Raw genomic sequence first — 15,564 nt, forward strand, 5'->3', positions numbered from 1 at the left:
ATATATGTGTATATATATATATATATATATATGTGTATATATATATATATATATATATATACACATATATACATATATATATACACATATATACATATATATATACACATATATATACATATATATATACACATATATATATACACATATATATACATATATATACATATATATATATATATGTATATATATATATATATATGTATATATATATATATGTGTGTGTGTGTGTGTGTGTGTGTGTGTGTGTGTGTGTGTGTGTGTGTGTGTGTGTGTGTGTGTGTGTGTATATATATACATACACACACACACACACACACATATATAAATACAGAGACAAATATAAATAAAATATATAAAGGGGATAAATAGAATAAATAGGAATAAAAAATAAAAATACAAGTGAATTGCACATTTCAAGTATTGAGTCTATTGCACTGTTGACTATTTACAAAAAGTATTGCACAAGGTATTGTACAGTGAGGTGAAGAGGCACTACAGCTTAGTTGTTCCCTCCTTTGTCCTCCTGTTTCCCCTCCCTCTCCCCTCCAGAGAGGAGTTAAACAGTTTGATGGCGTGTGGGACAAAGGAGTTTTTAAGTCTGTTAGTTCTTGTCTTGGGGAGAAGCAACCTGTCACTGAACAGACTCTTCTGGTTGTTAATGGCCGTGTGCAGAGGATGCCCAGCATTGTCCATAATGTCCATCAGTTTCTTTAATGTCCTTTTCTCTGCCACTGTCACCAGAGTGTCCAGCTTCATGCCGACCACAGAGCTAGCCTTCCTGATCAGTTTCTCCAGCCTGGATGAGTCCCTCTTTGCTGTGCTGCTCCCCCAGCACACCACAGCATAGAAAAGTACTCCAGCAACCACTGACTGGTAAAACATCCTCAGGAGCTTCCTGCAGATGTTAAAAGACCTCAGCCTCCTGAGGAAGTACAGTCGGCTTTGGGCTTTTTTATACAGGTGCTCCGTGTTGCATGACCAGTCCAGTTTATTGTCCATCCACAGCCCGAGGTACTTGTACTTGTTGACCACCTCCACCTCCTCCCCCTCTATCTGAACTGGCAGTGGACCTTCTCTGGACCTCCCGAAGTCCACAACCAGTTCCTTAGTCTTTGAGGTGTTGAGTTGCAGGTGGTTTGTGTGACTCCATGCGACAAAGTTCCTCACCAGACTTCTGTACTCCTCTTCCTGATCATCCCAGATACACCCCATGATGGCCGTGTCATCTGCAAACTTCTGAATATGGCATAATTCAGAGTTGTAGCAGAAGTCAGAGGTGTACAGGGTGAAGAGAAGAGGGGACAGCACAGTTCCCTGTGGTGCTCCTGTGCTGCTGACCACTGTGTCAGACGTGATGTCCTTCAGCCTGACGTACTGTGGTCTGTCGGTGAGGTAGTCGGAGATCCAAGCCACCAGGCAGGGGTCCACCTCCATCCTGATTAAACATATACAAGTATCAGGCTTACCTCATTGACCTCTAAGGCAGCAATTTTCCCTTAAGATGAAAAACATTTTAGCTTTTGTTCCGCTATTGCCCTCACTGATTTTTAACAAACCAGAACTATAAACCAACCACGGCAGGCAAGTCCTCTACTGCCACCTACTGGTTGTAATTTAATGTAACGGCAGCTGTTACCTCTGACAAATACAAAATGCCTTCTGTGATTGGTGGATGGATGTGTGCCGCTTATCTGAATTTGGGCTTGTAAAGACATTTCAAAATGTTTATAAAATTGCAGAAAGCAACCAAAAGTGACATAAAATAACCACAACAAGATGCAAAACTACAAAGACAAAAAGTGATGGACTTAACCAAAGAGAGAAACACACACAGACAAGCTAAAAAAGTGATGCTAATGCACAAACAACCTAAAAAAGAAAAGGTGTGAATCAACAAAAAACTGAGGAAAATAACGACAAAAGGATGAAAAACGGCTTCAGAGAGATCTGAAATGCTTCATGCTAACTGTTGGAAATGAATAAAACCAGAGATACAAAATGATTGAAGAAGAAACAACAACAACAACAAAAAAGGCAAAGTCTTAATAAAAATTAATTAAACTAAATCAGACATGCATTAATGAGCACAAAGAAAGAGAAATAGGACAGGGGTGTCTACCTCAAGGGCCGGTGTCCTGCAGGTGTTAGATATCACCCTGGGTCAACACACCTGAATCAAATAATTAGTTCATTACCAGGCCTCTGAAGAACTGCAAAACATTTTGAGGAGGTAATTTAGCCATTTAAATCAGCTGTGTTGGATCGAGGACACGTCTAAAACCTGCAGGACACTGGCCTTTGAGGCCTGGATTAGACACCCCTGGCATAGGGTACCAAATCAAACCTCTGGTTCACTAAACTGCTGAAATCCTTGGTAATAATAAGGTATGTGTATGTAAACACTGTATGTGTTTCCAAATCCTGACAACAACCCAAACCCAGGAAACTCGTCTATATGTCAGGCTGATTATGTTTCCATTTGCAAACAAGCTTACAAAAAAAAACCCCACAAAGCAAAAAGCAAGCATCAGATTTAATCACAAGGTTGCTTCACCACATCAACTTCCATCTTGCATCCCCCCCTCTCTGTTGTTATGTCATGTCTGATGTGAAATCACTAGTTCCTACAAAAAATGGACTCTGAATATAGAACAACTGCTGCTTAGTTTTGACTCCCCTCATGATCCACACAGCAACTGAACAACAGTAAGAGCAACAATCGGCTGTGTCACGAATATTTATAAAAGCTTGATTAACTCCATTTATAACTAAAAGTGCACACTTGGAGTAAAAGTCTATTATTAGTGTTTATTTTCATAATAACCTGGATACTGGGGGAGGTTTGTCTAATAACAGCTGCTTATATGCTGTCTAATCATCCTCTTCAAGCTTTCAAAATGCTGTTAGAAAACTCTTTTTGTTGCTTTGCGTCCTCATAATCCCCACTGCATATTTCCCCTCTAATTGCACATTAAAGCTGGAACCAGCCATGCATATAATCTGTCATTTGCTCATGGGTGAGTAAGATAATTGCTAGATTGCATGGATTCATACTCATAGATTGCAATTCTTCTTACCACTCAAAGGACACATGATGATTTTTAATAATAATGGTTCAATAGTTTATGAATGGCTGATCTCAGGAGATATTGTGGTCTGCAGCCCTGTGGGCTTTCTGGCATTGTAAAAATGTTTCCTGGTCTCACAGCGCCACCTGGTGATACGTCTTCATTTAGATTTAGGATATCCAAACAAAACGGAAAAAACTCTCTCATTTTTAGTATTTTACTCTGTTTTGAATCGGTGCCAAAAACTATTACATTACTTTTTTTGTTTTACATACGTTATACATTAAAACATCTCTTTGCAGATAGCTCGATTCAAAAGTTACAGGATGTCTTCTACTACCACTTTTAGGTTAGATGACAGTGACGTTTAAAGCATCCACACTTGTATAAGTGGCTTACTTATTATCCCAGTTACATGTGATTGATTACAGCGGTATGTGAATAAATTCTGAATGTCTTCTTTACTCCAAGATTATTCGTATGCTCAGCATTTTACTGTCTATCAAGTCGTTAGATACCTGAGTCTGTAATGAGTTGATTGAGTTCTTGCAGCTGAACTATAAACTCTGATGTGGATTGATAACATGCGTGTAAAAGAAGATTTAAGTAGCTTTAAGTCCTCTTGCATACATAAAGTAATGGAGTGTCATTTTTGGACTTTTCCCACTCATATCATTCCTCAAAATATATCAGGCATGATTTTGTGCCTCTACTATACAGTATTACAATATGGATGAAGCTTCCAGGTCAGAAGCCTTGAACCTGCATCCTATCTGAAGGCCAGCAGATGGCGATAGATGTGGCTGCAAAAAACATTTCCGTTCAAAGTCTATGGGAAAAGGGCTTTCTTGTCTTATCTTAATGCTTCAGCAGACTTTTCTGCTGAGCTTATGTGTTCAGTCCCTTATTTTGATTCATATTCTACAAAAAAAGTTTGAATAACACTGATATACTGAAATATTAAATTCTCACCTTTTAATGTACATGAAAAAAAAGTTTTCTTTTTCATCATTATGAGGGAAGTCTGTTGTCTCTTTTACTGTTCAGATCATCTCAGTAGCTGCTTGATAAACACATGACTTATATTCATATATTTATATAAATATTCATAGAAATATTTGCACTTTGCATTTTTTTTTCTTTTTTTGATATATTTATAGATGGAAAGACCTCCAGTGTTACTTGAAACCTGAGGAAACGACCTTACAGAAAATTTCCATCAGATGACTAACAAAACAATCCAGTCAGTTTGAATTGCTGTCTTACATTTTATTGTGATGGGGAGTCATAGAAATGGAGCAAACCTAAAATAAAAACAATACAAAAAGACAGTGGATTTACAAAGGGTGCGGAGAGGACAAACAATATGCAGCCTTCAACAGTACAATGGAACAAGTTGGCACAGAACGGAAAACAGGGTGACGGGACGTTGGAAATTTGGCTTCAAAATAAAAAGAAATTTAAAAAGGGGAGGAGTAACGTCTTCATAACAAGATCCTTCATTTAAACGGCGACGACTCATGCTTTTAAAAAGTTTTAGAATTCAGTAGCTTTATAACGACGCAAAGAGCGGATGCACATGTAACAGTTTCTATTTGTCACTTCATTCCTGTTTTTTTTTTCTTTTTCTTTTTAGCTTAAAACAGAAGTCAAGTTTACAGAATACATGTTTTATATTTTTAGGGTTTTTTTCCTTTAATGTCTTTCTTTTTTTCATTTTTTGTTAAAACAAACTTCATTTCCCAGAACCACATTTTGGGATTTTTTTTTTTTTGTTTGTCTCGAGATTATTTTTCATACTAAAATATATTATTGTATCAATTCAAACTACAGTAATGTACACTACAATGTGTAATAAATAACCATAAAAGAAAATATAAAAATAAGACACATAAATATAAAAAAGTCTTCTAAAAACTAAACAGGTATATTTTTTTTAATCTGTGGAAAGGGTTCTAATACTGCCATTGTTGACAAAAACATACAGAGGACATAGTTTTAAAACAAAAAAAAAGTAAAACAGATTAATACTATAAACACTGTCTGGTAAAACCAAAGCAAAACTCTTCAACAGAGACCACATTCACTAACACTTGTTACCTCAAGTGCGGGACAGCTTGCCACAATGAATTTGTTTCTTTTAATCGTCATCTGAAAATAATAAGTGCACAAGTGAGACTAACTTACTGAGTCTCTCTATCATTGTTTTATACTTTAAACTTTTGTGGGTTTGGTCTGGTTTATCTCTTCCTGAGCCGACCTGGTGAGGCACATTACTGAGTTTGAGTGTTGAGGGGTTCTTAAAAATTTGGATTTATGCAGTTCGAAAGTTGGAAACTGATTATCTTACATTAGAAGGCATTTTAAAAACATTGCTCTAAACCTCAGACTTTGGACCTACAAGCTGCAGCCATTGGATACTGATGAGTTAGTAATTCATAACAAAAAAGTTTTAGTCAAGAGCAAATATGCAATTTTAAGTACCAGGAACAAAAGCAGAACTTTTAGACATGCCTGTAGATTTAATTTACTGATAGAAAAGTGCTAAACATTCTCTGGCTTTAACTTGTCTTTTTGAAAAACAATCATTGTAAACTAAATAATTCTAGCTTTTAGTTTGGCAGATAAAATAAAACAAGACGTCACCCCCAAGTGGGCTATTTGGACAAGGGGTCTGTCTTTTTACAGACAAAACAGCCCAAATACTGTTTCTCAAGTGTCCTTCTTTGTTGCTGTGACAAATCTGCTGTTCTGTGCAAGTCAACAAACATTAGTCAACATGGCTCCTGTGTAAGTAACAGAGGGACATAATACTGGCTACATGTGTGAGGAAAAAAAATAATAACACTGTTCAATGGCACTTTTAACAGCACACAGGTCTTGCATAAGGCTGGAGGCATTGGGGTGGAGCAGGAAAAAAAGCCCCGATCCTTCACGTACAGTTTGACTTCATATATAAGCCGATAATACTGAAACACTCGCTGAGAACTAAAGTCAACCAAAATAAGGAGAAGCTTGGTAAGAACAGGCGCGTCTGTTTTGGATCCACAGCCGAGCCACGAGGTCGGAGTCTGCTTTTATGTCTTCACCTGGAGACTCCACCCGTTCGGGCAGTGCTGAGCAGCAAAACAAAGGCGCGCCATGCTGGCTTTGAGGTTGTGACTCTGCCTTCCCTGATAGGACAAATTTGGTTATGGCGTACAGAAGCCGCATTCTCATCCCGGACTCCCCATCCCACCCCCCAACCCTCCCCAAGAATACTTTGTTTTCCTTAAGGCTAACAGTCAAACTGAAATCAACAGTAATGCTAGCTAGCAAAGAGTAACACTAACACAAACAACATTTCGCTAGCTAGTGTACATATATAACACTGAAGGGCATACAATGCATGAGGCATGTATCCATAGGTAAACCAGGAATACTGTAGTGCAGAGGTTTTTGTTCGTAGAACTCAATAAAATACTGATTTTAGGAAACTTCATTGGCAATAAAAAGGTATAGAAATCTTTCTCATCTTTAAAGGTTAAAAGGTTTTCAAACAAGAACACGATTAGTTAACACTGATTGAATGAAAAGAAACAACAAAGCAACCTGGGATGTCTCAGTAACAAGTCTAATGAGTTGATGGGTGAGTTCTACTTTAAAATCTGTACTTCTATAAACAATTTTAAACACTGATATTTCATTTTCACAAAGAAAAAGTCACGTTTTTTCTTTTTTTCTATTTCTTTTTTTCTTTTTTCAAGTTCAGGCACACCTGGGTTTTTGTACACAGTAGTGGACCGTTAAGATCAGGCAACTGCCGTGACTTTCTTCTGATGGCAAGATGTGGTTTTTGTCTAAGATTACCCGACTTCAATAACCGACACACTCAAACTGTCCCGAAGAATATTCTTCCTTCATTTGGTGTCTGTCACCGCTTCCTCTGTTGTTTCGGTGTTTCCTGTCCCGTCCCTGATGCTGCTGTCTGTATTGACTTCACAGTCTGCCGCTTTCTCTGCATCCACACTTGCTGATTCCTCCTTTTCTTCGGTTCTTTCCTCCATCTCGGCGTCCTCCACGTGGTCATCTCCCAGCTCCACTTCTACTACGTCACAGGCAAACTCCTCCTGCTCCTTCTCTTTTTCAGTCTCTTCTTCTTCTGCTGTCGCCTCTTCCTCTGCTAATTCCTCTCCCTCGTCCTCCTCATCATCGTCGTCAAAGTTACCCTCGTAGATCTCGCACTCGCCGTCGTCCACCTGCACCACCCGTATGTCGTCCATGCAGATGGCCTCGTCTTCCTCTTCCTCACTCTCCCTCTCGTCTGAGTCCATTTGGGAGGGCGGGGTCGTGGTCCGGCTGTCTGACTGCAGTCTGCCGCTTGGGCTGCCGAGCTCTGACTGATCCCTGGGTGGCCCCGAGCCGGAGCCCGAGTTTGGCCCATCCTTCTTGCAATAGGAGTAGCGGTGATTCATATGCTGGGAGTACGAGCCTGAGTGAGAGAAACGCTTCCCGCACTTGTCGCACTGGTAAGGTTTCTCACCGGAGTGCAGCCTCGAGTGTTCGATCAGGTGGTGTTTGTGTTTGAAAGCCTTCTTGCAGACGTTGCACTCGTGGGGTCGTTTTCCTGCGGATGAAACCAGAGCGAGTTAGAGAGGAACTGTGCTTCTTTGCCTGCATTAAGTGTAACAGAGTATAGAAAAAAATATTCAAAGCAAGTGTTCCTTATTTTGGTTTGATTTGTTTTATTATTATTTATTATTTTGTTGTTTCACTGCCTGTGGCACGCTTTTATACTTGTAATGAAATGCACTATATAAATAAACATGCCCTGCCATCAATCAAGCTTGCGTGTTCATTCAAATAAACATAAGCAGGTTTGAACAATTCAAATATTACATAAATATAATTAAAATAGCATAAATAAATGAATGCGTTTGTAACTATAATAATTAGGTGATACAGAATAGAGATTTGTTACCGTAGCTAAACATCGGTCTCTTTGTCAGCATGAATATAACAATAAAGATTTCACACAAGTTTGTTTGTCCACTTCACTGTCCTTGTACCAGCAGCAGTGCAGGCCTATCTGAGGTTTACACTGGACAGGTAAATAAGACTGCAGCCGAATCACAGGTCTCTTTAACACAAACCCAGATGCATTAAAGGTACTCTGCAGTGAGGGAAGCAGACAGCTGCTGGCAGTGGCTGTCACTGCCATCAATCTCCAGATGCACTACAGATAAAGATTAACATGCATGACTAAATCTAGTTCATTTACATGATGAACCTAAGGGCTCATGTTAATTATATGCATTGTACCTTTAAATTAAAAACAGACAGAAACTGCTGCTTTATTTCCCAAACAACTGAATGTTTAACTTTAAGATTTACTAGCGCCAGTTCCAAAAATGTGAATATTTCTAGCATTTCTTCATTGGGAGCCATATTATACTAAATATCAGAGTTTGTTCTAGCAAAAACATTTTGGAAATACAACAAAACGCCTAAAGGCAAAACAATTAACTATGAAAAAATAACCTGATACTTTACAATCCATTGGGAGAATTACACAAATATATATATATATATATTTAATTTGCTCAAATCAGGGAATCAGAAGTTTAAATTGTTAAAAAGCAAAAAAAGCTTGGGAGCCAATGTTTGTTTTAAGTATTCAGAACTCTCAGCACCTGGAAAAGTAATTGCTGACATACCCATACAAAATGATCAAAGCCACACATTATCAGAGGCTTTTATGGAACAGACTTTAAAGTGTCTTTAGAGTATAGCATTTAATAGTTTTTAACATCCCCTGCCAAAAGAAAATCTCACTAACAAAGCTCATATGTTATAAGAGTACAGCAAATTTGAAGGATAAGGATGTTTTCTTTCTTTCTCTTTTCTTTCCTTTTTTTAAAGTGGATGTCAAGGCTGAACCAAAACACAGTAGTGCAGAGTAAAGATAACCGCTAACAGATTTGAATAAAACCACTGCCAATATGATGCTACCTGGAGCTACTAGGAAAATATCCTTTTTAATTCACCGCACGAGTTACGTGTCTATAAGCACTGATGACAACTGGGACATTTACAGGCCAGGTGTCCCATAAAAGTCTCAGAGTACCGCGTAGTTAACGAGGGATGATGTCACACGTAAAAACACAGCCTTCAAAAGTAGAACTCTTTTGAGAAGTAACAGAAATCCTGCTTAATAGACTAAAGCTGAAAAATTCACTTAAACAAGACGTACCTGTGTGTTCATATTTGTGCCTGAGCAGGGAGCTACCCTTCTGGAAGACCTTGGAACAAAGATCACAGGGGTAGACGCCATTTTCTAGCCGCCGCTTCTTCATCGCCACGGCTGAATCTGAGTCGTTCTGCTCCTCCACTGTGGAAACACCCTCAGAGCTGCTCTCCAAACGCTTCTCCTGTTGTAAACAGAATTACAGTATGTCGGAGTCACATTATTTACTCTCCCATCCTACCCTTCAGGAAAGCAATTTCACCATAAATATTGTGTGACAGGTATGTGAAGAGCTCATTCTTTGACTGAGTTGTTCTTGAAAATGTTTTCCTGAGAGCCTGCAGTGAAGCTCTTCACTTTAGAGGTAGATAATTCTCCTAGTGTGAATACTCTAACTTACTGAGAATTAAGCAGCAACAATCATGGGTGGAAATGTGAAGCTAAGACCCGAGTGCAAACATAAAAAATCCTCTAGGTGACACTATAGGCTGGCTACAAAAGCAAGTCGATACCTTAAGACTCACATTTAAAATGCATGTTTACAGCCCTGCACATATAACAGCCTCGTATTTGAGCTCTTTGGATAGTTTTTCCCTTCATAAGAACTCGTCCCCCCCTAACTCAATCATCTGGATAATCATTAAGGTTTAAAGATATAGATTAACTAATGCTGGATTAACTGAGCTGTCTCCCCTTTGCTAATTTAAGTCAATGGCTGCTTGGCCCTGAGCGTGGTTCTGTTGGAGATTTTTCCTCTTAAAAGGGAGTTTATCCCCTCCACTGTTGCCATGTGCTCACTCACAGGGGGTCGTTTGATTTTGGACATTTTCTCTCTATTATATTAGCGTCTTTACGTTACAAAATAAAGTGCCTTGAAGCGACTGCTGTTGTGATTTGGTGCTATATAAATAAAACTGAACTGAACTGGATAGTTCGACCCACATCTACTGATGAAATTCATGCTGCGGTGCACTGTCCAGATGGTTTCTATCAGCAGCTCCACAGACACGAGGTTTCATGTTTAAGTAAATTTGGTTTGAGGATATCGTATTACTCAAAGGCAGTTTGGGTGTTCTACAAAGTCATCACATGTAACGAGGACAGGATGTTATTGAAATGTTTAATGAGTTCACGGGGCTACTGCCATCGATTGAAACTGAGCTAATGGTATTGGTGAAGTAGATATGAACAGTTCAAGTTAATGGAATCAGAGAATTACCTAAAAACTAATGAGTCATTACTGGTAAAATAATGACTTCAGGTCATCGTAAGTGGCAACCGCAATGCTAACGATGTCTGGTACATTCTGACTCTGACTGGCTCCAGCTCAAGTAACTAATGTTTGTTGCCGTTTCTTATATAGCATATAATGGCTTCTTGCAGACTTTTATGACTGCTTTGTGGCTTGACTACCGATTCTCACTTTGACTGCTGAACTCAGCATGTCTCAGGCTTTTGGAATTTTCTATTTCTCTTGACGCACATTTCTTCAGTTTTTTTGTGTTGAAGGACTGACACTAACAGGATGCTTTTTATTTTGGGTTAACTCTGGTACTTTCCACAGCAAAATGCACCTAAAGGTAGCATGTTAGTCTTTCCAGTAATCTATAGATGCTTAGTTTGTAAGTAGTTTGTTTCAGTGTAAAAGGAAACAACCCTCACTCCCGGCAAAGAAACTTGATTAAAAAAAGAAATAGTCATTGCAATAATCAATTCTGGACTGGTCAAAAGTGAGAATTTTCTCCTTTTCTTAAATTTCCAGTTAAAGGGGAAAATTTTAGTTACATAAAACAAATAGTGCAGTGTCAAGTTAGGCCCTGGGAAAGTCGTATAGAAATTTGAAGAACTAACTAACCAATAAAAACTGCAAGCTGCAACAACAAGGTTTTTATACCTCTTCCACTTCAGTGTTTTTGGGGTTTTTTTGTAATTAAGACTTATGTATAGTCGACTCTCCAGGTACTGAATTTGTCTCGGTACAAATAGACACATACTCTTTGCTTCAGTACTTCAAAGTAGGCGTGCATGACAACCATTCACTTTAGGGAATCAAACAGAGCTCTAATTAGAAACCTCTTGCTAACTTTTTTTACATATAACTTTGTTATCACTCGCCGCAATGATCAGCTTCCCATTTATTCTGATGTTGGATGACAGACTACACAAGCAGCTATGTCTCGCTCTCAAAGTACTTTCATAATGTGACTTGAAAAGTTTCAGTTCTTTCTCAGTTATTCAGCACAAGCAAATTAATTCAAATCCATTCATTTGAGTTGCTAGTTCCTGGTGACTGGTGATCACACAGTGATCAAATAAAAGATATAAAACCTTTTATAATAAGAAAAAATAATCACATTGTATAAATAAAAAAGAAGTAACTGTTTTGCATTACTAACCTTATGACCATTGAGAACAACAGTCTTTGCTCCAGTGGCGTTGCCAGCTGTAGTGGCGTAGGTATATGTGAGCTGGGGGATGAGGATGGTGCGCTTCGTGGTGGTGTTGAGGCAGCCCTGACCAGCGATGGCAACTAAGGTAGGAAGCTGTGCGGCAGTGACGATGTTAACAGGTCTTCCGGTCTGAGGTGTGGTCACATAGATGGTTCGACCCTCGAGCTCCTCCTTCCTTAAGCAGGTCAGGTTCAGAGGCTGTTCTTGCTGCTTGGCGGGAGGTGTAGTCATTTTGTTTTCCGATTCTGTTGCGATCTGTTTAGGAAGAGAGAGGTCCAGAGGTTCCGCCTGGGAGTCAGAAGCTTCCGGGTCTTCTGGTTCACTTTTAACGATGACAAGGTCCTCGTTGTTGAGTGATTCAGAGTCTGATGGGGAGGCGCTGCGAGAGTCTGACGAGGCTTTGTTGGATACCTCCTTGATTGTATTGTCTTCTTCTTCCTTTTCATTCTGATTCACAGTGACCTCTGAGCTGGAATTTGTGGCTTCAGTGTCTTTAGAAACTGCGGTTGCATCATTGTGGCGCTTGCTCACACTTTTCCCCGAGTTCATCTTCATAAACCACTTTCTAACCACATCCACTGGGATACTGACAGACTCTGAGATCTTTGTCAGCTCCTCATCACTGGGATTGGCGTTGGAGGCAAAGTATGTCTTAAGAAGTGAGAGGAGATCGACGACAGGCGGCTCCTCCAGGGTCACCCCTGCCTCGTTTAGCAAGGCGGCGAAAGACGGGTCCAAAGCAGCAGAGTCGACGGCCTCTCCGTTGGCTGCTTTGCGATGCTGGAGGAGATGCAGCGCCTCCAGATTGTCAGGACAGTCATCGCAAAGTAAACATGTACTGGTGCTGTTGGGCTTTGGCTTCTGAGCTGCTTCTGAAGTTTTATCGGTTGCCTTTTCTGTCTGCGTGGATGCCTCCTTCTCCACATCTGCGATGGGGACTGTTTCCGGTTCTTTCTTGATAATCGTAAGGTCGGCCGCCTCTTGGGTTTGGGGTTTAGTTGTTGTGGTTGGAGTGGGAGCTGCAGCATCCACAGTCGTGATAGTGGGAGGCAGAGTAGGGTTATTTTTGACAACAAGCGGTGTAGGCTGGGCGGTGGCAGTTGTGGCAGCAGCAGGGCTAATGCTGTAGTTGATGATGATCTTCGTGGTACCGTCGTGATCCACGAAGGCAGGAAGGCTGATGATCTGTTGCTGCGGCTGCTGGACCACAATTCCCTGCTTCCCCTGCGTCACCACCCCATTGGCTGAACCCAGCACCTGCCTGAGCACATTTCCATCCATCGCCACCTTGAGCACATTCTGCAAGTCATTAAGATTGATACTGATGGGTGACATCAGACCTACTGTTGGTACAACCATAGCCACACCCTGAGGCAGGGTTGCAGCTGGGACCACAATCGGCTGTGCTGTTCCTCCGTTCACCACGCCGTTACTGCCGGCTGAAGTTGCCGGTGCCGCCGTCACAGGCTTGCACTCAATTTCCACAGGTTCTGATTTGATCTGGGTGACAGGCAGCTGCTCCTGGAGGGGTTTGCTTTCAGTCTTGTCTTTAAGAACCACACGAGCTGGAGCGATCACAACAGGTCTCGTCTGTGCAGGGGCTGGGGGGGACTTAATCGATGTTCGAGCAACACCGTTGGGGGGTGTAGCACCCACACACTTTTTGCTACTGATGTGCGAGCTGTAGGAGCCTGAGTGGGAGAACCGCTTCTTGCAGTTTGAGCATTCGTATGGTTTCTCACCTAAAAGTATCAGAGAGCGAGAAAGAAATGACAAAACTTTCAAAGAGAAGATTCGAAACATGAAAAACCAAAAACAATTCAAATTTTTAGTAACTTATTTTGAAAAGTGTTGGGATTTGATACTGAGCCCAACTTACAGAATTGACAAATTGATTCATTACAGCAGAAAAACAGAGTTTGGTCACTCCGGCCATAAAACCATTTAAAAATACTTGTTATATGTAAAGGGTATTAACTTCCTTCTTTAAGGAAAGCAGGGCATTTAAACTTCCTTTGGTATGGCAACTGGAGTGGACACCCATTACCAATCTGTAGCAAAAGATGATGCAGTAGGTCAGTGCAACCTTCATTTAACTAGATCAATTCATCAAAACACATTCCTATGTTCCCTTTTGAAGAAACAGGGATGGGGTAAAAAGCGTTAAACAGCAGCACAGATTCAAAAAAGCTTTAAAGCCCCCGACTGATAAAACAAGCACTTTTATGAGACTTTATTAAAAAAAATGTACTGACCAATTTTGCACTAGAGGCCTCATGATGTCATATTTGGACAAACTGCATTAGTGTGTCTACAGCAGGGATGCCAAACTCATCGAGGCCCACACACAGCCCACTCTGATCTTAAGTGGGCCGGACGAGTGAAACGTCACTTTCTGTCAATGTAAAGACGTTTAACTACACATGTAACCCCTGAGATATCTTAATATAAGATAAAGAAGTGCAATTTTAACACCACTTCTCAGTTTTTCTACACAATGAAATTCACTGCCCAGGCTGTCCTGTATTTATAAAACATAAAGATTTGGTTGATTGATGAAAATGGTCTTTTTTTTAACTAAATTTTTCTGTAATTTAACTGTTTAACTCTTACTTAAATATTTTCTTTGTAGTATATATGGCTGTGGGGGAACTTTATCAGCAGGGAAAGCTGTAAAACTTGTTTGTCCTCCTACATGTTTTCCAAAGCCGTCCAGCAGCCCATTCTGAGCCAATTCTGGCATCCAGGCCTTATGTTATTGACATAGCTTACCAAGTGCACTAAGGAAATGCTCTATATTAACCAGCTTTAATGGAACACCTGAAATCTGGTGTCCATTAACATACACAGTGCCAATTAAATACACGAACGAAAAAACAACCTAAAATTTTCAGTCGGTTAATGTGTACATTTAATGAAAATTATTAGTCAGTTGTAAATGCAGTAATTGCAGACAAATGTTCGATGATTAGAGGCCTGCAGTTTGGAACAGCTACACAGGTTGTAGCAGACTGTGCATGTGTGCAGCAGCTCACCGCTGTGAATGCGCAGGTGCTCCTTCAGGTGGTGTTTGTATTTGAAGGCCTTGGAACACTCGGTACACTTGAACTTTCGAGTTCCACCTGTTCCTACCGATCCTCCTGTTGACTGCGAAACGTGACGCTGAGTCAGAAAAGAAGAAGGTCTCTATTATTTTTCTGTGTCGTTCAGTTCTTTTAATATCAGATGAATATTTCATAGGAATTCTGTGTGAAAGCTTTAACATTTTTGAAAACTGTAGCTCGAAGGTTTGAAAGGAGCACTGGGGACGTGTTTTTGCTTGCATAATAAATCAAAGTGCACAAAATTTTAAAACCGAAAAAGAAATATCAGTGAATTAAAGTTGAACAACATGACAAAATGTTCATCCTAGTGATCCTGAGGCAGAGATTTGAGTCTGGGTAACAGTTTCACGTATCAGACCTGATTTCGCTCTTAGTTTGGCGCATTGCGTCTTCGGTTCTCATGCTAAGAGGTGTTACCTGCTCTCTGGAGCCCCTGTGGTGGCTCATGTGCCTCTCCAGCTGCGAGCGATAGGTAAAGGTGTAGCTGCAGTGCGAGCAGCTGTAGTTATCCTCACTGGTCTCGTGGCGATACTTGATGTGTTCCTTCAGTGAGGCGTTGCGTTTGTAGCCCCGGGAGCAGTAGGGGCAAGTGTGCAACTGGGAAAAAGAATCAGGTGTTCCTGTGGTGGAAGAAAAAGGGAAACGTGGATGATAGATGATGATTTTTTTTTTTTCTTACACTTCATATGAAGAGCATGTCGGACAGTCTAACA

The 15,564-nt window shown here is 40.3% G+C and overlaps 1 protein-coding gene across 1 annotated transcript in view; it reads right to left on the bottom strand.

The window, feature by feature from the left end:
- Nucleotides 1–6,452: 6,452 nt before the first annotated feature.
- The window catches only part of LOC146613021 (zinc finger E-box-binding homeobox 1-like), a 75,765-nt gene continuing 66,653 nt past the window's right edge, over nt 6,453–15,564 (bottom strand). The window contains exons 4-8 of the mRNA XM_085377562.1: nt 15,269–15,471; nt 14,783–14,909; nt 11,694–13,489; nt 9,304–9,481; nt 6,453–7,677 (exon numbers count right to left, since the gene is read on the bottom strand). Of these exons, the coding sequence (XP_085233688.1) occupies nt 6,971–7,677; nt 9,304–9,481; nt 11,694–13,489; nt 14,783–14,909; nt 15,269–15,471 (3,011 nt within the window). The 3' untranslated portion in view covers nt 6,453–6,970. The remainder of the gene's footprint in view (nt 7,678–9,303; nt 9,482–11,693; nt 13,490–14,782; nt 14,910–15,268; nt 15,472–15,564) is intronic.

Source organism: Diplotaxodon limnothrissa, linkage group LG18 (assembly GCF_057381915.1).
Source record: "Diplotaxodon limnothrissa isolate DT_005_m linkage group LG18, D_limnothrissa_male_GT1.1, whole genome shotgun sequence".
Taxonomy (NCBI): domain Eukaryota; kingdom Metazoa; phylum Chordata; class Actinopteri; order Cichliformes; family Cichlidae; genus Diplotaxodon; species Diplotaxodon limnothrissa.